Genomic DNA, 24,322 nt, shown 5'->3' on the forward strand with positions numbered 1-24,322 from the left:
AGCACTTGGCAAACAGAAAACATTCCATTAATGGTATCGATGACCATCACCGTATGTGGAAGCCTGGACTCAGGTGTTCTAACCCTCCCATATAGCTTGTGCTTCAGTCCAGATTTCCTGTCTCCAGTCTACATGTACTGTGTGACGGCAAAGAAACAGGATTCTTATTTCTTCTGGGTGTCCCATCCTCTGTGCTATTCCACTCCCTTGCGACAGTCTGCATGAGCTCATGAATGGCTGCTATGGAAAACTACTGACGTCACCAACTGAGGAACAGAGACAATCTGGAGAGTAAGTAGATGAAATTGATGTTAAATTATCAAATGTATAAGATCTGGGGCTCCTGCCAAAACTCTCACTGAGAACAAAGAAGAAACCAAAAACACAAACACAGAGAACATTGTTTAAGCTTCTAAGCTAACAGGTGTTCCCAGCATCCACTCCACGCACAGAAAGATGGTTGTATGGTAAAACAGGGCACTTAAGCTCCTGAGCTCCTTTCTCACTATTTCACCCTAATGGCAGGTTCACTTCTGTGAGGTACTACTCTAGTTCATCGACTTTTCTGTCAACCTGACAAGATCCCAAATTCACAAGGTTAGTATGCTCTTTTATATTTAAACAATTCTTGTTCACAGCCTTTTAAAATTAATGCTCTGGTCGTGCATGGGTCATGTTCACGGTTACCCGTTTGTGATCAACAGAAACATCTCCCCCTCTCTCCCAGATCATACACCTCTATGCTTCAAAAGGGAAACGGAAAAGACTGAAGCCCAGGCTAGTGTGACAATTCGTGATGAACAGGCTACATGCGCTATGGATTATCAAGAGACAGGGAAGATACCAACCGACCTTTATTTAGAATTACAAACTAACCATGGAGAACAGAAATAAATATGTGAAACAAAGAAGATAAAACTTTATTGTTTAGAGTTCAGAGAACTAGAAGGTGAGGAAGAGATGAGGAAGAAAAGAAGTAGGAAATACATGTGTATCTACAAACTTAATCACAAACATAATCACGGAAATTACAAGTAAACAAGTCAAAGGTGAAAATTCTGTTTTTTCAGAATCTGATTAGGAACTTGAATTTACCATGAAAGAATAAGACAGAAGAGTAAAGAATATTCCAGGACACCTCTAACTATCCCACCAAAAAACGAACAAAAAAGAGGCAGCCACCCACGAATCTCACATGCTGCCCAAGACTGGAAAATACAATCCAGTCATCCGTCACTGAAAAGAAACTTTAAAACATCTCCCCACCCCCATATAAAAAGCATCCTTGGCATTAAACTAAGAATGAGAATAATTTTCCGAATTCCAATCCTATCCACAGTGGGTGATCCTGGCTAATACATGCCTCAATTTCCTCAACGTTAAAATACAACCAAGACTGTAGTACAGTGGTTTCCAGTCTCGGACAGAATCTGACCCTGTGTTCAGACCCCGGACCTGCATCTTTAACGTAAGTCACAAGTGACACCCGAGGAAGACTTTACTGCTGTAAATGTGCCCGAGGATGCCCTTCTTTCCCAAAAAAGCACCCCCCGCATTAGGTGTGGTTTCTCAAAAATTGCCTCCAGCTACCGGAGGGGCACGCTTTTGGGCTCGAGGGCCCAGGGCACTTAAGCTCGGGCGCCGGCGGCCCCCACCCGCTAGGCCAAGCTGGTCCGCCTGGAAGGGGAGAGGGAGTCCTGCCTCCCAGAAGCTGCCTCGCCCGGAGCAGCGACGCGGGGCCACGCGGGGCCAAGCACCTTCCCCCCCGCAGGCCCCGCAAAAGTCCGCGCCTGGCCGCCGCCGCCAGGGGCCCCACACCACGCGTCGCACGCGCCAGGTCCGGCCGGGAGCGGTGCTTCTCCCCTCCACGGCCCCTTCGGTCGTCAGTCTGTCAGTCTGTCCACAGCCGCCCCCGCGTCCCCACCGGAGGGGCAAGTGTGGGCGCCGGGCCCCTCAGACCCAGCAAGTCCTGGCCGACCTCTCGCTTCGCACTCACCCGCCCCGCAAGAGATGTCCAGCTGCCCCGCCGCCGCTAGTCTCCGCCACCTCAGTGCCAACCTGGGTACGGCTCGCAGCTCCGCGGCTTCGCAGCTCGGATCCAGTCAGCGCTCCCCAATGCCACCACGCACGCGCGCGGGCTCGAGCCGGGCGGACGCGGGGCATGCTGGGGGCTGAAGTCCTCCGGGTCGGAGGGGCGGGAGCGACCAGGTCTGCGCGCCCCCGCACCCCGCTCGGAGCCTCCTTTCCGAGCCCAGTGACCTTCGAAGCGCGTTTTTAGGCCAGCAATGCCCACCGGCCTCCGTCTGCACTGCAGCCCGAGGAGGTTTGAGCAATATGAGGTGGATCAGCAGCGGTAAGGAGAGGGGATAGACGTGGCAGGGCTGTCGGAAGGAGGGGCACTTAGGTGATGCTCATTTTGTAAATATTTCAGCCCCTTCTTTACCGGTGTGCAGAGCCAGTACTAGACTAGCCTGATACACTCTTACACAATTCACAAGCCTTGGAAGGAGCCCTAAACTGGAACAAATTTGTTGAAGTCATGCCCAAGAAATTTACCCTCCAAGCATGCTTAATGCAGTGAGGTGTAGTCGGCGGCCTCCGTTTGAGTCACTTCACCATGCTAACATCTAGCTCATCCATTAAATGAGAATGTGAACTTATGGTCGTGAAAGCTAGATGCTGTTTGAGAAAATGTTAACACGCAGTCCAGAATGACGGTCCAGGAAGATAGCGGGCCCATCTCCATTTGAGGTCCTAGCTGACAGCAGGCTCTATCTAGCTTGAAGAAAAACATGCCACGTTTTACAAAGGTCATCAAAAGCTACAATAGTATTACAGGAATGTTCTAGAAATTTCACCCTACTCTGAAGAGATATAAATTTAGTTTTGGAGTTGCTTACTAACCTAAACACGGGTTCCTAATGGTGTTCCAAGGTGGTGATGCCCAAAGTGAATGAATGGCACCCCCACAGGCAAAGCCTACAAAACACAATAAGGCCGTCTCAGTCATGACCTCACTGTATTTTGCTCACTTTACAAAGAACTGTCACATAATTCACAACACTCCTGTGCTGAAAGCAGGGTAAATTTTATCATTAGAATTTTCAGAGGACCTGGCCAAAATAATAAGTGGAAGAGCAGAGATCTGAACCCAGTTTCTGTGGCCAAGTTCATTTTTTACCAACTGCACTACTGTCTCTTACAAATCCTTACTTTCTTTAAAAAAAAAAATGCCTTAGAGCAATGAATTCAAGCCTTTTTAGCGTGGTGACATACCTTTTCCCTCTCATATCATAACTTACAAGGGCTATATTTCTTAAATTTATTTTTATGGGAAAACAATTTTTTTGAGATAGTTTTTAGGAAAGCTGAGGTGCCGAAATTCAATAGCTGAGTAATGCTAGTTTCAGCACAGGCCCCTTATGTTTTTGCAGTAAACCATTAACATTTCATTCTTGCCTGCTTTCCCTGAATAGGGAATAACGACTTGTCCGTGCTATTGCCAAATCCAGCTTCCAGCCCTCCCTGACATTCCAGTGGAGTATTTGCCAGAGATCAACACTGGGCAGGTCCAAAGATGACAGGAGACAGAAAAACGAGTACTTCCTTTTTAAGGAATGATAGGGTAGCTAACAATTCTATGAAATATTATTTGCAAAGGCTGTGTAAGAATGCTATATACACATTTAGCCTCCATTAGTCAGACAAAAGGGAGAAAGGAAAAGGCCAAATTCTTAAGTTTCCTAGGACAGCCCCCAAAACAAGGCCCCTTTCAATTCACGCCACGTGAAGGGTGGATGGAACCAGGTGAATTAAAGTTAGTCAGCCACGCACCGTGCAGGTGGGAAAAGCAGCCTCTGTCTCATGATGAAGAGTGAATTACGAGATGCTAAAACCAAGGGAAGCCGTGTGGATTTCTTGTTGAAGTTACGTGTCAGGAGCACCTTTTCTCAGTGGAGCCTGATGAACTATACGTGTGCAGATGTTGAATTATGTTCTCCCATTATTGAGGATCCATTCACCGCTTTGTGTACTCTGCCATCCTGGAGCAGAACTCTGCTCCCCACTGTATTCCCAGTACACAGTAGGGTGCTGAAACAATGCCTGTTAAAGTATGTGACCTGGATGAGAAACAAAGTATTTTGCAAATACTTATTTCCTCCAGATTATCACTAAAGAAATGAAGCTTTCTAAGTGTGAAGTATATTATTTTATCCTTTTTTCTTGAAAGAAATGAGATTTATTTAAGGAACTATGGGGTGAATCCTGCTGAGATGTTGTTTAGATTTCTGCATTATGTATTTTAAAATATACTTGGCCTGTACTCTTAGAACTGGCACTATCCTAATTAAAACTTTTTTTGAAGACAGCTGTCCTATTAAAGTTTAAAACATGGGAGAGGTATAAACACTTTCCCATAGTTTTGAATGTCTCAGTGCCCTAGAGCCGTAGCAATGAAAAGCTAGATCACCAGTGGATGGAAAGAGCCTTCATGGCTCCAGTCTCCTACCCAATCTCACATGCGGCCATTTACTACTATTCCATATGAGCTTGTCAGTTCCTAAGAACCTTTGTGCAGATTAAGGACGAGGGTCTGCAGGAGTTCCCAAAGTTCCCTTCAAACCCCTCCTTCCATCCTGTCCTGGATTAGGATCTTCTCTAACCGCAATTTCTGGTCCTGGAGAAGAAGAAGTCCCAGCAGTAGCACAAGTATAAGAGAATCTGCAGAATCAAGTAAGGCATCAGAATCTGAAAGGGCAGGTCAAATATAGCTTTTCTAAGGCCAAAAGGCCTTGTTACATGAGAAGATATAGAGGGCCTCTTGTTTTCATCCACTCAGACATGCATTTCTCATTTGACTTTTGTCCAAGTAGTCACCTATAGGTCACCTGGTCCTCTGACATGCTCATCTTGAACTCTGGGCCAGACACTAGCTGTTTCTCCTTCAGTTTAGACTTTCCATGAATGCAAATTACCACCCATACTCACTACTTATCCCCACACCCCACCCCCAAACTTGGCCTTTAAGAACTTTAGTATTTTTTTTAAAAAATGTTACGACGAAATGTCATTTCTGTTCAGATGGGGTCTGGAACAGAAAAAGGACATTATCTAAAAACTAAGGACTTTATTTAATAATGTACCATATTGGCTCATTAATTGTGACGTCAGTACCATACCAACGTGTTAATAACAGGGGAAACCAAGTATGGGGTATATGGGAACTCTCGGTATTATCTTTGCAATTTTTCTGTAAATCTAAAACTATTCTAAATTTTAAAGTTTATTTAAAGAAAAATTGTATTAAAACTTGAAAAAATACACAGAAACAAAAATAATCACCTTAAACTCATTAGCCATGAAACAAACCATTTAGTATTTCATGATAGAGCTGTTTAAACTGTGACTTTTTCCTATTTTTTATGATTCATTCCTCATTCTCTGGTTGGTTCAAGTTCAGGATGTACTCTCTTCCATGGCAGGCAAACCCAACCAACTACACTATCCTCCAGTCCCAGCCTGCTCCCTGACTGAGCAGAGAGGAAGGTTGGTAAACCCTCCTGGGCTCAAAGGAAAATGACATTTTCTGAGTACCTTCTTTGTGTCAGACTCTATCCACCCAGGATTTACGTCGCCATTCTGAAGGTATCTAACCTCTGTGCTTGTCATCAGGCTCTCCTGATTATCAATTAAAATCTACCATCAGCCAAGGGAGGGTGGGGCAGTAGTGCCCAGGGGTCCGACGGCAGCTGAGCAGAAGCCAGGTGTCCCAGTTTGCCCACTCGGATTTCTAGACGGTTCAGATTGGGAGTTTGCATCATTAACTAAGTTCAACCTAATCTTCCAGAAGGCATGTGTTTGCTCCGCAACCTGAAGCCCACCCAAATGCCTCTAATTAAAATGGCAAATGGGAAAATAATAAAATTGCATTTAAGAGTATATACCATAAGTATATAGAGAATGGAAGAGGAAAGAAACCCAATAAACCCATCCATTCAAATAGCTGAGGAAGAAAATCACCAAATCTCTAATCACGAGTTCAGAAGTATAACAGAATTGTCAGAACAAGACTGTTAAGATCTTATTTCCTTATTTGCTGGAGAAATTTATTGACTAAAATCTATGGTATCCAATGTCCCGTGTGTCTACGTAATGTTAAGTTCTCAGATCACAGATACACCGATAGCTGCCTTCTCTTAAATAGCCCATACTAGAGAAGTAGACAGAATGCTTCATCAGGTCCCAGTGACTTAATTCCTTGTGCCAGACCTGTTTTAAACATCCCTTCAAGATTCTCATGAGGAATAATATAAAACTGTTCCTGGAAGAGTTGAAATGTTGTATGGCTCCAGGCCATCCACACTTGTTTGCAACACAGAACTGTACTTAAAATTTGGTTTTAAGGATTGCCTCTTATTCTTTCTTTCCAATAGGTTGAGCTCTTTACTTCTTCCTTTGATTAGACACAACTGGAGGTGATTCAGCCTCTCTTCCCTCACAACACCCCCATTCCTGACAATTAGGGAGTCTTCTGGCTTCTGCTTGACCTGAAGGGATGGGGTGGGGAAAGAATGACGAACTCACAGCAGCTCCGATGTCTGGGCCCAAACCAGCCTCAGATTCTCAACAATGGGTACTGGTCTCAGTTGTGTGTCTTCGGGCAACAGATAATCAAGTCATTCTTCTTCCTCACAAGTATTTGAAGCACTGACAAGTTTTCTTCTATAGGATAAAGAGCCCTAAGATTCCTCACCACACCTCACACAAGAAGGTCTTCTTTGGAGGTTGGCTCTCCAGTTTATCTGTTCCTCAGACTGGGTGTCCAAAGTTGAACATAATGCCATGCGTGCGGAACAGCAAGACTGGTGGGTTTTCTGGACACATACTATTAATACATCCTAAAACTGTCTTATCTGGCTGGCAAGCACTTCTGGTTTATACTGAGTTTAGGTTAACTTATTCACATTTATCTTAATTTTTTCTTCTTGGTTTTGGCACATCATTTTGATCTATTTAGGTTAAATGAAATCTTATCAAATAAATGTCTTGGTTAATTCTCCTAGTTTTGTGTCATCTGCAAATATGATAAAAGAAGTTTTCTTCTTTTCATCTATGCTGAAAAAATATGTAGAGACGGCTAATGATAGAGTTCTGTGGCATAACACTCGTGTCCTCCTTCCAGGTGGATGATAATCCGTAAGTCTATTTTCTTTGGCTATACAATGGTACCTCAGTTTTTGAACGTCTCCATTGACGAACATTTTGGTTTACAAACGCCATAAATTTTATGGATCTATGGTATCATTAGATAGTAAACTTCATGCTAAATTTGCAGTTTTAGGTGTTGATTTTAAAGGTCTGGAACGGATGAATCCATTTTGCATTACTTTCTATGGGGAAACCGTGCCTCGGTTTTCGAACATTTCAGAACTCGAACAGTCTTCTGGAATGGATTATGTTCGAAAACCGAGATACCACTGTAGCTGGTTCAATCAACTATCAAACTGAGTATCCAGGATTCAAGACTGTCCAATGCCTCGATGAAATCAATATACCCTATTGGCATTTCCTCAATATACAAAAAGCCTTATCAAAAAAATGAAGCAAGGTGGGACACAACCTGAACTGAGTAAGCCTGACGACTGTATTAGTTTCTTTATTGTAGCTCCAAATTTCATTACTTATTCTTGCCAGATATAACTGAAGTTAGGGTATCCAACCACAGCGAATCCTGAATCTGGGTTACTCTGCTAGACCCAGACCAAGTTTACCTTCAGACGAGAGGACCAGGAACTTGTTCACTACCTCACAATCAAGTGAACATGTGAAAAGGACTACACTAGCCGAGAAATATGCCTTGAAAGAACAGAGAGCAAACTATGAGCTACATTTATTATGCAAGTTGGTCTTGCTCTAAAACTCAGAGTCCAACTACAATGCAATTTATTTCTGTATTGTAGACCTTGGAAAGTGTGAAAGCACGGTGGAAAGAAAAGTGCTGTTATTAATTTAAGGTAGCAATTCTTGAGGTAAAATAAGGCACTCGAGTATCAGTTTTCATGACTTGGCAATAAAAGTTAACACAGCCAACAATGATTTTTTGTTTAATTCTCTTCCAACTCTACAGACATAATTCTGCTTTCACCTTCATTACACTTTCATATGGTTTTAACAGGGGATATACCTCCTCTTCTAAGAATCTCTGTACCTGCCAAAGAGGAAAGCAAATATAAGACAAAAGAAAACATTAAGATGTAAATTTTGATAATACTTTTTCAATGTCAGTTTATATCACTGAGACTTAATTTGATAAAACGTTTACTCCACCACTGAGCTTGTCTTTCCTAACCTCCTGTCAGAAATCTCCCCCTAGACACAGGCAGTTCAACCCTCCATGCCCACAGATGCTGTCTGGCCCAGCTGTGTTTTCAGTGGATCTCACCATTCTCCATCCAGACAGCCCAGCTAAAACCATCACTGCTTTTTCCCTCCTCTTCACTCAACCAGCTACCAACTGACTGACCTTCTCAGTGGCCTCCAAATCGACCCCCTCGTCTGTGTCTACCCCGCCGTGGCTCAGAGCCCTCACCAGCAGCTGCCTGATTCATTACAGCAGACTTCTTATTGGCCCCCCTATCTCCAGTTTCAGTCTTTCAAATCCAAAACACCAGAGTGATTGGAACACAAATGAGAAACTCATGCCTGTCTTCAACTTTAAATCCAGTAACGACTCCTGGGGCACTTGATACACTGGCAAATGATGGTAGTTTCTCTCTCCCAAGTTGGACGTCTACGTATTTGCCATCTCCTCTCCTAGGCTCACTCCTACTTGTCCCTAAGATTCAGCTCCAATGTCATGTCTTCCAAGAAGTCTTTCCCAAATTCGACTCTTCTAGGGTTGTCTCCTCTTTTGTCATCCCCCAAAAGATGTGCTTCCCTCAGTTCCTGCATGTAATGCTTGATATTATAATCAATCAATTCTTTACAAGTCTTCACTAAATTTTGAGCTCCCTGAAGATAAGGATTACACATTTTTAAAGCCCCATTATTAAACACAGTACCTGAACACGTACAAGCACTTCGTCTGCACTTGATAAATGTTTTTGAATTAAGCCTTATAGTCTCCAAAAGGCCAAGAGGAAAAATGACAAACATTTACTGAATACTTACTATGCATCAAGCACTATGCTAGGCCTTTCAATCTCACTTAACTCTATGTGTATTTTTTATCCTGTCAGCCAGTAAATGCCAGAAGTCAGAATTGAACCTAGATCTACTTGAGGATAAAATCCAATCTTTGTCTATTATACCACATTCTCCAGAGCAAAAGAGAATTCAGAGAAATCCACACAGGAACTACTTGATGCAGCTCAACACACCAAAACGTTACAGTGCAGCCAGCAACCTGCTCTGAATTCTTTCTAACTAGCCCCATTCTCATCATACCTCCTATAAAGTAGAAACCTTACAGTACTCCAGGTTCTGCAGTCCAGCAGTGTAAAGAGAGGGCACTTGGGGAAGACTGCAGCTCCACGTAGGTGTTCTGATGCTTACCTGTTGGGATGCACGCCCGGTGAAAGAAGAAGGATCCAGTAAATGTTCCAACTGGGAGTGAATGGGACTGAAGTAGGCATCGGCGAGGATCCGCTCTATGAGGTCATTGTCACCCCCTTCCTGCTTGACCACAGCAGCTGCCTGCTGGGAAAGCACTCTAATTTTCTCATGGCAATCCTAGGAAGACAGTGAGGTATTGTTGGTTCACTGTTAACTGGGCATTTGAACATCTTGATAAGTCATGTGACACTTCACATTCATGCCATCTATGGCTGGTACGGAAAGCCCCTGCAGGCTGAGGTGGTTCCCTTCACAGTCTGACTCCACCAAGATCCTGACTCTCTGACCACATGTGAAAGATGGCCACCTCGTGCTGGCTCCTCTAAGGCCTCTTGAACCCTCTGCTCTTGTGTCCTGCCTACTTCCCATCATTTCCTATGGAAATTCAGGCCGAACTCCTTTACTAAGAATGGCCGTTTTCTACAAGTGATTAAGGGAGTCACGTTTCATACACTGCGTTTACCACAGGAAGCCTTTTCTGAAGAAGCCTATCCTATGGCAGAATAGCATCCTGTCGTACCAGTGCTGGACTGACGGTAATGACAGAAACGCCTTCCTCATCAGTCCTTCAGGACCAAAGGCGCGCTCTCAATCACCCAGGGGCACGAGGGGCTACAAACCTGGCGGTTACCCCCGGCTTTCACCATGGCCATGATGATGTTCTCTGTGGCCATGAAAGGCAGCTCTTGCCGAATGCGCCGCTCAATTACCTAGGAGAATAAATGAAGGGCCAAGGAAGATGCCTCAAGGTTACAAACATACACACAGTAAGGTATCAACTAGGAGCAGCAAAATGCACATCAGGGACACGAGCTACCATCTTTATGAAAAAAGCAGAATGGGTTGCTTTATACTGTATTTTTTCAGTTTTCTTAGTAATCCAGAGTATTACTTTGATTTTAAAAAGAAATACTGATTTAAGTAAATTTTTAAAAGCTGCTTCATTGGAATGATTCCTGAAACCTCATGCTGTTCAATTTCAGTGCCCAATGCAACAGCTGAGTGTATGATGGAAATGGACCCATCTGCCTCAGGTAGTTACAAACAGGCAAAGGGAACAGTCTACTCTGCCAGTCACACCAGACCTGATGATTCATGCTGGTAGATAGTTTAAGACAATTCAAAGTACTTTATTCCCTTTTCTAGAAACCTGTCTATCAATCCACAGTTAGTTCCCTAGAGCTTATGTCACCACCTGAAAAACAAGTTCTGGCTGAGAAGAAGTCCTACTGGACCAGAATACAGCTCCCCCAACATACTCACTCCAGAGCAGGAACGTGTTACACTCCCCCTCCCACATTCCAGCCCCTCTCTAATGGTTTGCTTTTTAATTGAGGTCTCTTACTTTGGGGTACACCACCAATCCTTCAGAAATGTTCTGCAACGTATTCAATATAGTATCTGCAGTAAGAAATGCTTCGGCCAAACAGATACGTCTAGAAAACAAACAGCCATTTCAGTTATCTCTTTAAATAAATAACAATTTCAGTGAAACGTAGGGTGTGTCCCAAGCAGCAGGCAGCTCTATTGACTCCTTATGCCATATGTACTGTGTGGACAACTTCCTTCACTCTCCAATATCCAGATGACCCTCAAATCTATCACCTCTTGTCCAGACCATTTGCCCGAGCGCCAGACCACAGACCTACCTGAGAGCTCCACCTGGTTGATCCACAGGTACCTCAAACCCCAAATTAAATTCAGCCACTATTCCATTGCCTTCTGCTCCCCATCTCAAACCTGCTCTTCCTCCTCTCCCTGGGGCTGTTGCCTCAGTAAATGGCACTAGCATCCCATCACCAATACTCACCCCAGTCAGCCACCAAGGCCGGCCAATCTGCCACTGATTTTTCTATCCAGACCCTTCCTCTCCATTCACGCGGCCACTGTGCCAGTGTGGACATGGATTTTTAAAGTAACCTAACTTCTTGTGACCAGATTCATGTCCCCTTATAGCTGAGTCTCCAAATTGTTGCAAGATGTTTTGGCAGTCATGTATGATTAGGTCATATGTAGTATTTCCATAGATTAACCCCTAGATTACGTACAGATCCCAGAGAGCTAGCTTTAACTATACATCCTTCTCAAATCCTAGCACAATGCAAGCAAAGCAGTGTAATGTGAATCGGCTTTGAATAAGTATATACATAAAGTAGAAAACCATGTGCACGTTGGTACCTTATTCACAGCCACAGATTACTTCTGACCCACCTTATAACTCGTCATCGACATGTCACTGTGCCAGGACACCACAGCTGACATCTACCTGCCTTCAGAACATTATCCGAACTCCTTTTCACGGCCTATAATGCCCTTCATAAAGTGGCTGCGAATCCCGATCGGGTCCCATCTCATCTCTGGTCACACAGACTTCATTCCTCAGGGCTACCTGACTATTAGTAATTCCGTAAACTGTTCTTTCTCCTGCCTTTGGGCCTTTATACCTGCTCCCAATTTTGTCTTCAATGTCTTTTTAAAACACCTATTTATTTCTTAAGTGTTAAGCGTCACCTCTGGTATAAAGCTTTCTGACTTCACCACCACCACTCCCTCCTCTGATCCCACAGAATACCTTGTACAAACTTTGATCCCAACACTTATCACACTGTTCTATGTTCTTCCCTCCCTGCTAGGCTCCTGGCTCCTTGGGGAAAGGAGGAAATACAGAAATCCTCAGAACATCCTTCTGCTTCCAGGCACCCCCCGGCCCTCCCAGCCACCTGCTAGGCGACATCCCCATTCCACTGACCGATTAGCACTGTCATCCAGCGTGCGTTCAAACCACTGCACAGATGCTGTCTGCAGCGGGTCCATGATGAGGGCCATCAGGTGACGGGCAAGGCTGCAGCACCGCTCTGAGCGCATAGGGTTCCGCTTGTATGGCATCGCACTGGAGCCTGCCCATGTATGAGGACAAGAAGCCACAGCAGAAAGACTTCAGAGGACAGTGAGGGCCCGAGCATGCTTCCGGGGGAGCTATTAACAAATGCCCGCAAGCCTCTCAGCACCTCTGCAGGGAGCCCAGGTCATCACACACACTCACCAATCTGTTGTTTTTCAAAGGGTTCCTCCATCTCCTTGAGGTTTGCGAGGAGTCGTATGTCGGTGCAAATCTGGGGAAAAGCAGAGCACGGGCATCACCCCATACTCTTGGTAGACAGGAATCTGGGGGCAGGGACTAGACTGATGAAGGAGATAGCCGTTTAGGTGTGCTGCTGCGGAGCCTAAAGAGCTCACCTCCTCCATCAGCACCAAGCGCTCCAGAAGAGCCGGGATGACAAAGTCAAGGAGCGTGGAAACGTTCTGGTGACACTACTTAATACAGCATGGAAGGACACCAGCCAGATGACTTTAACGAGCACGACACGACTAGTCCTTCCCTTCAGTGCACCTTCCTCTAAGAGGCTTCATTTATGGGCCCCAAATTGTTAAAAATGATGTCTGTCATCGCTTGAGCAGAACAATTAAGTGAAAGTCTGAGGCTGATCCAGTCTGTCTGTGGTGTCCAAGCTCTCCCTCCCCGCCCCCCCGGCTCCCTTCCCACACACACAAGCTACCACTACTCACCTTGTGCACGGACGCCCCCAAGCTAGCAAGCACAGACAGCACCTCAATATCCACTTTTCGTGTATATGTCTGCCCTGTGATGATGAAAGCCCTAGAACAGAAAAGAGCCTTAAGTAGAACTACTTCAAACTGTGACTGGGTCAAACAAATGAGCACAAACAGACCCTAAGCAAAAGCTCAGTCTCACTGGTGTACGTGTCACATTCAGCCCAGAGGAGCTCACTGGTAACTGGCTCTGGGAGCAAACTTTTCTTCTCCCCTTTTTACTAATGCCCAGATGGCTGTCCTGACCCAAGGACATATGGTCCATGTGCCATGTCCTGCTGCAACCTGATGCAAGTGCCTGGAAGAAGGAGCCATAGTGGAGCTTGGTGGCCCTCAAAGGAAATGGTCCGATTTAGACCAATCCATTGGAGGGCTCAATAAAGAAACAAAAACACAACAAAATGGGTAAAGCTATTAAAAAAAAAAAATCTCAGAAGTAAACAGTTTCCTTTTTTCTAATAGACTGTAAGAAAATAGAATCTAGGCTATAAGAAAATAAAACTCAGGAAATGGGTAGAAGAACAAAGAAAGAAAAAGCCAAAAAGATTAGGGTCAAATCTAGAGATATATGAAACACAGGCATTTCATCACTTAATAGGGAGGCCAACACTTTCCCCATTTACTTACCTCTTAAATCCTGCCTTTTCTGTCACCATCTTGTCAAGCTGCTCTACCTTGGGAAGAAAAGACATCCCAACAGTAACCCAGGAGTGTCGAGTATGAGACTCTCAACCTCCCGCCCAGGTTGCGGCCTGCCATACCCCTTCCAGTCCAAAGATTCCACTCTCAAGACCAATCTCCTAGCACCCCGGAGGTCAGCTTTGCCTCTGGGGCTCCACCTCTGAGTCTGTATCCCCCAGGTGGCTTTCAGAATACCTTTTCGTCATTTCCCTCGAAGAGCTGCAGGAAGCTGGCCTGCGTGCCGGTGGTGCCTTTCACTCCGCGGAAGCGCAGGTCCTCTCGGACACGCTTCAAGTTCTGGAGATCCATGCAAAGATCCTGAATCCACAGACAGCAACGTTTCCCAACCGTGGTCAGCTGAGCAGGCCTGCAAACCACCCGAAGAGAACACAGGGCAGTCTCACACCAAGGACTTACTTCCTAAAAGCTTCTCTGCTTCCTCTAATCATCACTGTCACCTCTGGGAAAAATTAGTAAGAGATGCAGAAACCATACAGACAGAACAGGAGCTAAAAAGTTTGAGCGAATAATAATTAAGGAGAGTCTATGTCATTTATGAATATTCAAAGATTATAAAGCTAAAGGGCTCCTAGCATAGTGTTTTCTTCATCATCAAGAGGCAATATAAAGGCAGAGACAATGTCCGTTTTGTTCATCCCCAGACTTTGGTAAGAAATATACACTCACGTAACAAACATTTGCCAAGTATCTAACGTGTTCTTGATTTTGGAAATACAACGAAGAACAAAACAGACAAGGTCCTTGTCCAATGAAGTGCATGTTACAGTGTAAACAAACAAACAAGGAAATTGTTGATTTTTTAAATGAAAACTATGAAGAAAATGAGGGTGAGGACAACGGAGAATGCTACTCTAGACCGACAGTCAAGGCCTTCACGAGGGGTCAGCATCCGGTGAGGAGCTGGCCATGCTGTGGAGAACAGCCCCAAACACACATAACCAAAGGGCTCGAACATAACAGCTAACGCCTTTGTTTCCAGTCCGAAGTCTAAATCAATCCGTTGGAGGTCTGTTTCTCAACATAAAACATAATTACAAATACAATGTAATAACACTGAAGTTCTAACAGATGCATCTGGCCATCCCAGATGGACTCTCTCTAAATGCATTAGTCTCTAAATGACACTAATAGCTGGTGACATCAAGGACCACCAGGGACGTCTGCTTGTATAGCAGGCATACAAGCTACCATATAACCCCAAATTAATCTCCTGGTAGTTTTCCTTGCTAACTCCTGCTAAAAGATTATTGGAGTAAGCAAAGAAATAAATGAATCTTCAAGTTCTATTTACGGCAGCATTATACGTAACAGGCACAAGGGAAACAACCCAAACATCTATCAACCTATGAATGGACAAAATCTGGTATATCCATATAGTGGAACATTATTCGGCCGTGAAAAGAAATGAAGTACCGATACATATTACAATATGGGTGAACACTGACAACATTGTGCTAAGAAGCCAGTCAAAAGCAGATGAATAGTGTATGATTCTATTTAAATACAATGTCCAGAAGAGGCAAACCCACAGACAGAAAATAGATTAGTGGTTGTCAGGGGCTAGGGAACGGGGGAATGAGACTGACTGCTGATGGGTACAGGTTCTTTTGTGGGGTGATGGAAATATTCTGAAATGATACACTGATGACTGCATAACTCTGTAACTATACTAACAACCACTCAACTGAGCACTTAAAAGGGGTGAATTTTATATGTGAATTATATCTCAGTAAAGCTGTTTCTTTTTTATTGCAGGGACCAACACACTGATGAGATGCCTACACATCCACACCATTTTCTGAGTTGCTAAGGCTGCCAACACAGCAGCAGATACCTCTCATTACACTACGCACAGAGAATACTGGCATGCCTGCGTTCCCTGCATACTCTCCATCAGATGCAGGAGAGGAAGAGGAGCTGCAACACAGGTAATGCTAAGTGTGCAGGGAGACAGCAGAAGGAAACATCTGTCCTGGCCAAGCCACACACACTGAGCACTGACTCGTTCACATGAACAATTTCTTCAGGTTTCTACCAATAAATGCAGCCCCTAACTTCTAGGTAGACGAAATTCAGCCTAGGCTTTCCTAAGTTATAAGAGATGACATTCTTGTTGCCAGAGCAATACTCCATCAAAACATAAGGCAGATGCTAATACACCACTACTCAAATATCATCACTTGAAACCTGCCACTAGCGTTCCAAAAATGACATCACCAGCTTTTAAAAAGTTTTATTTGAAAATTAAATAAATGAAAAGGGTTTTACTTGGTAATCATAAAAATACTTGCACATTTTAAAAATCAAAAATTCAAAAAATAGCAGAGAAAAAATTTAATTACTTTATTACCTCACTTATTATCAGAGTAATCAATATTTACAGCTTGGTATAATTCCTTCCAATCTTTGTGCAATTTATATGCTATCTTTATCCCGTAACATTAATCTAAACACACTTCCATATTAGTCTTACTAGCATCATTTTAGTGGCTGCATATTATTCCAACCTGTGGAATATACCGTGTTTCCCCGAAAATAAGACCTAGCCGGACAATCAGCTCTAATGTGTCTTTTGGAGCAAAAATTAATATAAGACCCAGTATGTTATGTTATGTTATGTGTTATGTTATACCCAATCTTATATCACAGTAAAATAAGACCAGGTCTTATATTAATTTTTGCTCCAAAAGGTGCATTACAGCTGATTGTCCAGTTAGGCCTTATTTTTGGGGAAACATGGTAGCAGTATATACCTTATTTAATTATTTTTATTGTGGGACAGATAGTTTCCAATGCTCACTTTCATAAAAATAATATGAGATTCTCTAGACTCTCTAGAATGGAACTATTAAATAAAGGAGTATGAATACTTTCTAAGGCTCTTGATACGTATTGCCCAATGCTTCCCAAATGAACTATTATTATTTACTTTCTCACCAGTATAGCTTTTAAAGTAGGTATCAAGTTCATTTCTCATAAGCATTCCAAGGTATCTGCTTAAGCTATGTTTTGAGATTCTTCCCCTCAAGGTTTTTGTACAGAAGGGAGAACTAAAGGAATAAATGAAAGCCAGGTGCAAACAAACAAGCCCAGTTCCCAAGAAAGTAATCATATCACTTACTGGAAATGTGTGAAACCTAAGGTGGGAAGATCGGCTCGTTCCTTAGCAAAGTCAGCAAGCCGAGAGATCACTCTGGCAAGCTATAAGAGAGACCATGTGATAGAAAGAGAGTGAATTCAGGTTAAGCGCATTACAAAATCAGGAACTAACCATTTAGACAATTTAATATAGAATTAGACCTTCAGTTCATGGAAGGCAGAGGCCCTCTTTTTCATCTTTGTATCCTAGAAGTGTCTTAAGACCTCATAGCAATGAATGTTAAAAAATGGAGTTGACTACCTAAAGTCATGAACTTTTTCTGCACAATTTTAAGACCACTGACACGCTCATGCAGAAAAATGAGGACAAAATCATAAATCTGACCCACATATTTCAGCAACATGCTGCTGGTTACATTTCTCTTATTTAAAAGGCTAGCCTTGGGGCCAGCCTGGTGGCTCAGGCAGATGGAGCTCCATGCTCCTAACTCCGAAGGCTGCCGTTCAATTCCCACATGGGTCAGTGGGCTCTCAACCACAAGGTTGCCAGTTCAACTCCTCCAGTCCCGCAAGATATGGTGGGCAGCGCCCCCTGCAACTAAGATTGAACACGGCACCGTGAGCTGAGCTGCCGCTGAGCTCCCGGATGGCTCAGTTGGTTGGAGCGCATCCTCTCAACCACAAGGTTGCTGGTTCGACTCCCGCAAGGAATGGTGGGCTGCGCCCCCTGAAACTAACAACGGCAACTGAACCTGGAGCTGAGCTGCGCCCTCCACAACTAAGACTGAAAGGACAACAACTTGAAGCTGAACGGCTCCCTCCACAACTAAAACTGAAAGGACAACCTGACTTGGAAAAAAGTCCTGGAAGTACACACTGTTCTCCAATAAAGTCCTGTTCCCCTTCCCCAATAAAAATCTTAAAAAAAAGGCTAGCCTTTAAAAAGCATCCTCTTACAGTGTTTTAACCCAAGGAGAGACAATTAGTTCTAAATGATCTATAGGATCATTCGCCTAAGTAAATGATCATCTGTTTGGATTTACATTGTGCTCATTTACTCCTAAGTGGTGCCCGTCCCTTATGGGCTGGTAGGAAATTTCTGCTAACTCCTTACCTTTGGCAAAAGCAGGTCAAATGCATTCCTAAGAATAATCAGGTCCTGCAAAGGAAAATGCAATGGTCTTATATTAAACAGCTTTGCCCAAACAACATTATTGCATAAGACTTTTTGGCCATCACCACTGGGCTTCTCAGCTAGCCATATCTCACTATTAGCAACCCACAGTGCAAGCCAGAAGATGTTAATGGAAGCTGTTCTTCTCTAATGCACACCAACTTAGAGAGTGGTACTGCTGGAATCTGTAAGGAATAAAACCTTTATACTCATAAAGCTCAATTTACAAGGTATCTAAAAATGACTGGAAAATAGTTAAGGGGCAAACCCCAAGCTGAATATTGTGAAGATGTCCAGGTCAACAAGGTTTGTATTTTCCCAGAGACGAGTGTTTAAGTCTGCGAGAAGCTTCCACAGGGCACATTCTATTAGTTTCCTCTCCTTTTTTAATGCCTATCATGAACCAGAACATCAAGGTTGAAGAAATTTAAAGCTGTTCTTGAGGGAGATAAGATATGTATTTCAGGCAAGTCCAACACATGCTTATATGAGACAGTAATTGTTGAGCCCAACTACACACAGGGTACTTTAAAAAAAGTATATTCCAGGGCCGGCCCGGTGGCTCAGGCAGTTAGAGCTCCATGCTCCTAACTCCGAAGGCTGCCGGTTCGATTCCCACATGGGCCAGTAGGCTCTCAACCACAAGGTTGCCAGTTCGATTCCTCGACTCCCTCAAGGGATGGTGGGCTGTGCCCCCTGCAACTAAGATTGAACACGGCACCTTGAGCTGAGCTGCCGCTGAGCTCCCAGATGGCTCCGTTGGTTGGAGCGCATCCTCTCAAACACAAGGTTGCCGGTTCAACTCCCGCAAGGGATGGTGGGCTGTGCCCCCTGCAACTAGCAATGGCAACTGGACCTGGAGCTGAGATGCACCCGACAAAACTAAGACTGAAAGGACAACAACTTGAAGCTGAACGGCACCCTCCACAACTAAGATTGAAAGGACAACAACTTGACTTGGAAAACAGGCCTGGAAGTACACACTGTTCTCCAATAAAGTCCTGTTCCCCTTCCCCAATAAAATCTTTAAAAAAAAAAAAAAGTATATTCCAAGTGAAAGGACGGTTCCTCCATTATGACTCACCAATTACACAGAGATGCCTTTAATTATGTACCACTTAAGACTAAAATAGTATTTGGGGCAACTTAAAAATCAGTGGCTTCTCTCTGAATTAGAAGTGTATCTGGAATCTAACTTCTGGTTCCACAGGTGCACTGTGATTAAGAGCCCAGTTTTGGAGCCATTCCACCTGGGCTTGTGTCGGTTCTCGCTGTGTAACCTTAGACAAGTTCTTCAGCCTCTCTTTAAGTTTCCTCAGTGGTAGAGACTACAGATTCCCAACACTACAGTCTGATTCCACTAATAGGAAATTTCTAGAAAAGGTAAAACTGTAAACAGAAAGCAGGTCCGTGATTGTCTGGGTCTGGAAACAGGAGTGCGGACTGACTGCAAACAGTCACGAGACAGCTTCTTGGGGTGAAGGGCGTGCTCTAAAACTGGCGTGTGGTGAAGGTTGAACAATTGCATAAATTGACTAAAACTCATTGGACTGTACATTTAAAATGGGTAAATTTATGGTATGTAAACTATACCTCAATAAAGCTGTTTAAAAACTGAGATAATATCATCTATCACTTATGACTACCATGGAGAATAAGTAATAAAGTGCTCAGAATAGTGCCAGGCACCTAGTCAACTCTTAGGAAAATAGGTGCTGTCACTTTTTCATGTTTAACTATAAAATGCTTTAGCTACTTAAAAGGTTTCATTTAAGAATTATAATGCAATCCTTTAGAAGTCACAGCAGAGTCATAAAGGACTTGGGAAAGAAAATCCCTTTGGAAAATTACCTCGGCCACTACCATGCTAAGACCTTGGCTTATGTCCAGCATACCGATGCAGAAGCAGTATCTACAGGTCTTATTTTATGGGGGTTTTAGGGGCTTATAGCTTAGACTGGAGAGATACCAAAAGCAGAAAATTCCTGAGAGTTAATATACCCCTAAAACTAAAAACCCGAGTCACTTCCTAAAACTGGACAAAAACCAAATAAATTTTATAAATGCATTATTAAGATTGAATTCTAAGAGGAAACAAAAACACACGGGCTCCTACTGTATTGTCTCCAACGTAGCAGGAGGTGGCACCAAGATGTATAATGCCGGCGGCTTTGGGACAGCAGTGGCCAAACGTGTGCACATGAGCCATCACATCGTGCCGTAACTGTTTCTCTTCGTCGGCTGCCATCTTGAAGTCAATGTTGTCCAGGTTTGATTTCATCTCCTGGATTTGTTCATCTGTGATAGGCAAGCCCAATGTCTGCAGAAAACACGAAATAAAATAACTTCAGGTGTCACAATTATTTGAATTGAGGTGACACCGAGGCAAAAGTTAGTTCATGTTAGCATTTATGCCCTGTATCCCAATCTTTTAATTAAAATTTGGGGCAATTAAAAGTGCATGGGGAGGAAGGGATGGCTTTCTTAACGAATCTTGGTAAATTATATTCCAAGTCAACTCCAATATATGTAACAACAATGTAATCCTGATCTTTGTTCCCTCTGCCCTACATCTCTGCTTACTCCCTCACATATTCTCGTCTCTGGGCTCAAATGTCATCTCCTCAGAGAGATCTTTCCTGACTTAATGTGGGACATCCTTCTTTTGTGTCTCTCTATCCCTTTAGCCTGGTTTTATTTAGAGCACTTATCGCCACATGACATTTTTATAAATGCATTAGCCCATCCCTCCCTTTAGAATGGATACTCCACAAGAAGAGTGCGTTGTTGTATTTACTGCTTACTCATGAGTGCTGTCACAAAGTGTGGGATTCAAGCCACAGCTTTACATTTGACCCAGATGGATTTATTCAGATAATCCAAAATTAGGGATGCCGCAATTAGTTTTGCCAAGAAATTAGGTATAGAAATTCAATGCAACTGAAAGCAATTCCAGGAGATGATCATGAGAAAATACACACATCAACCTCTTACATTCATGCGGCAGCCCACAGGCAGCTTAGAACCCTGGGTCCAAGTGGTGAAAATACACATTGGTGAAAATTCAAACCTCACTTGAAACTCCCAAGCCCTGGCCCTGGGGAAGATCCTGCATCTTAGGACTATCTAGTCCAAGATGGTAACTACTGGCCATAATATGTGGCTATTTACATTTAACTGATTAAAATTAAAAAGTGAAAATTCCGTTCCTCAATCACACTAGCTACATTTCAAGTGCTCGGTAGCCACATGTGGCAGAGCTGCCTTGGATCTTGAGCCAGTAGACAGGGCTGCTCCGGCTCCTCCGGAAGCTATGCAGCAGGGGGCAGCGTGGTCAAACAGCTTCCTACTCTGAGCAAAGCATCATCTCCAAGTTCATTCCCCCCTCATTTTCCGCACTCCTCCTAATCTCTCATTCCTCAAGTTTTTTCTTAACTACTAAATTGTTATGTAATTTATACTGCTAATTTTGACATCTTAACTAATGGATAAGCCAAATGCAGGAGATTATATCCAAATTGTATGCGTTTCAGGCAACATGCAGATTGGGCAAAGGAAAGAACACATATTCAGATGAGTCTATATTTAGATTCCAGCTTGATGCCATTTACTAGCTACGGTGGCCCTGGCAAAGTCTCCGAACATCACTACCCTGACCTATTTAATGAAGTATGAAGTGAAACAGAAAAGAGAGTACGTGTTAATATATAATAAACCACAACACACTATTAATGTCCTCTTCTACTGTCCATTGTTGTCTGAGCCAACAGTTTATGAAATCTCTCTGTGTCTCCATTCTACCATATATAAAACCATGGCAAAACAGTACTTCCTTTACGGGTTGTTTTAATGGGGATTAATGAGCTATTAATATGTAAAGTCTTAAAACAGTGCCACGCATATAGTAGGCACTGCAGAAATGTCTGCTGCTTCTTGTCACTATTTTCTTAAGCACAGAGATAGGGAGGGGAACTCTAGGATGAAAGTTTCCTTTTTGGAGAGTTCCATTGGACCAGGGTCCTAGTCATCTACTCAAGATTGTTTCCATGTTTACTCACGCCATTTCAGAGGACACTGCCATCTTGCTTGTGGCATTTTCCTTTGAAACTATAGCTCTCCGGATCACCTTCAATTTCTTTCAAATCCTCTGGGAAGGCCTCTTTGGTGCTATTTCTGAACCTATTGGGCTGAATAGCTCTACATCACAAATGCCTTCTAATAAACCCCTACTCTGTCCCTCCTCAAAGGCAAAACAGGATGCGTGAGGCAGAAAGTGGCCTAGGAAACAGGGATTTTGTAGTAGTAACAGTCCTGTCACTCACTACACAGAAGCACCCTGGAAGCACTCAGGCTCTGCACTGAACCACAGCCATGTTCATTCACGTCCCAGTTCCGCTCTTAGTAGCTGGGTGGCCTAGAACACATAACGCACTTGGTTATTAATGAGGCTGGGTTTTCTTGCCTCTAATGTGGGAAAAGCATCACGTATGAAACATGACCAAAAAATACAATGAATGTTTAAATATAAAAAGGTGCATTGCAATAAAAGACACATTGCCATTCATCTCCCTCAAAATACTCCCCCTCGCTTCAAACACACTTATGCCATTGTTCTTGCCACTTTCTGAAGCAGTTCTGGAAGTCCTCTTTTGTGTCTTTAGTTGAGCTGCAATGGCTGCCTCGATGTCCTGAATTGATTCAAAATGTTTATCTTTCACGGTCATTTTGACTTTGGGGAAGAGCCAGAAGTCACACAGTGTCAGATACAGTGAGTAAGGTGGATGAGGACACACTGTAATGTTTTTTTTCTTTTTTTTTAATGTTTTTGACAGAAATTGCTGTACCAGAAGCGATGTGTGACACGGAGCCTTTGATCACAAAATACGGTGAACACTGCTGCTGAGTGCCATCCAACGGAAAGGCAGGGATCGTCAGTACGGGAAGTAGCGCGTTGAACCTTAGTAACAGTGTGTGACAAGTTTCAACGTGTTCGGTGCAGTCAGTCGGGTGTGAGCTACGGTTGAGAGAAGGTGTGTTTTAAAGTGTGCTGTAAATCATCCTCCATCATGACAACGCTCCGTGTCACACATCGCTTCTGGTACGGCAATTTCTGTCAAATAAAAACATGACGGTGTGTCCTCATCCACCTTATTCACTGGAACTGGCACCGTGCGGCTTCTGTCTCTTCCCCAAAGTCAACATGATTCAGGACATTGAGGCAGCCACGGCAACACAACTGAAGACACTCACAGAGGATTTCTGCAACTGCTTCAGAAAGTGGCAAGAACAATGGCATAAGTGTGTTTGAAGCAAGAGGGAGTATTTTGAGGGGGAATAATGGCAATGTGTCTTTTACTGTAATAATTTTTATTTTAACATTTACCGTATTGTTTGATCACACCTTGAAGTCTGCAAAGGCTTTATGGGTTAAATGATAAAAGATGCATAAAGAAATTAGCACAACAGCACGTTAGGCGCGCTCAGGTCCGTGGTTAGTATACTACTGCAGGAATGGCCAAGATTTTGTCCCTGAAACCAAAGGCTGCACTTCTCTCCACCGCCTTCACCTCTCTAAGCCTCTGGTGACTAATAGCATGTGAGGCAACAGGTGGCGGCTGCCGGGCCTCCTGCCCTGGCCCCGGCTCCTCACGAAAAGGAACACCCGGCCGAAAATAGCGGGGCAGCTGTCCCCGGGTCGGAGCCTGGCACGTGCTGGTGCCGACAGGCCTCCCTTCGCCCCGCCCCTCAGCCCCGCGGTCCGTTACCTGCTCCGCCTCCGCCAGCCACAGCCACAGCTGCCGCCAGGTCCGGAATTTGTACCGGTCGCTAAACACGAAGCACATCTCCGGGCTGGCATAGCGGGAAGCAAGCGGCGAGCGGTAGCTGTCGTGCCCGCAGGCCTGCTGCTGCCAGCCACGGTCGCCTCCCGCCGCCATACCGAACACCACACCGCACCACGGCGGACAGGACAGCGAGGGCGGAAGCGGAAGCCAGGAGGCCGGGACTTCCTCTGCTGGGGGCGGGACTTCCTCCACGTGGTCCTGTTCCGGGAACTCCCGGAGACCTGAGCGTTCAAGGTTGAGGTGGGTTTCGGCTGCCGGCTGCTGAGGCTTATCATCT

At 44.1% G+C, this 24,322-nt stretch overlaps 2 protein-coding genes across 4 annotated transcripts in view; both read right to left on the reverse strand.

Annotated features, from left to right (window-relative positions):
• SGSM3 (small G protein signaling modulator 3) overlaps positions 1 to 2,120 on the reverse strand; it is a 30,214-nt gene extending 28,094 nt beyond the window's left edge. For 2 of the 3 annotated variants that reach the window (XM_033116203.1, XM_033116200.1), the window contains exon 1: positions 1,997 to 2,117. The gene's annotated coding sequence lies outside the window, so the exon portion shown is untranslated. Of the gene's footprint in view, positions 1 to 1,996 lie in introns of all 3 variants that reach the window. The other variant, XM_033116202.1, reaches the window with a different exon arrangement.
• Positions 2,121 to 8,089: 5,969 nt separating this feature from the next.
• Positions 8,090 to 24,195, reverse strand: ADSL (adenylosuccinate lyase). The gene is made up of 13 exons (XM_033118484.1): positions 23,968 to 24,195; positions 20,319 to 20,522; positions 18,143 to 18,187; positions 17,051 to 17,130; positions 14,104 to 14,275; positions 13,855 to 13,901; positions 13,183 to 13,273; positions 12,659 to 12,728; positions 12,365 to 12,512; positions 10,961 to 11,051; positions 10,236 to 10,325; positions 9,556 to 9,732; positions 8,090 to 8,209 (listed from the first exon to the last, which is right to left on the reverse strand). The coding sequence occupies exons 1-13, from the start codon at positions 24,136 to 24,138 to the stop codon at positions 8,123 to 8,125; spliced, it is 1,473 nt and encodes a 490-aa protein (XP_032974375.1). The 5' UTR covers positions 24,139 to 24,195; the 3' UTR covers positions 8,090 to 8,122.
• Between the last annotated feature and the right edge of the window lie 127 nt (positions 24,196 to 24,322).

Source organism: Rhinolophus ferrumequinum, chromosome 10 (assembly GCF_004115265.2).
Source record: "Rhinolophus ferrumequinum isolate MPI-CBG mRhiFer1 chromosome 10, mRhiFer1_v1.p, whole genome shotgun sequence".
Lineage (NCBI taxonomy): Eukaryota > Metazoa > Chordata > Mammalia > Chiroptera > Rhinolophidae > Rhinolophus > Rhinolophus ferrumequinum.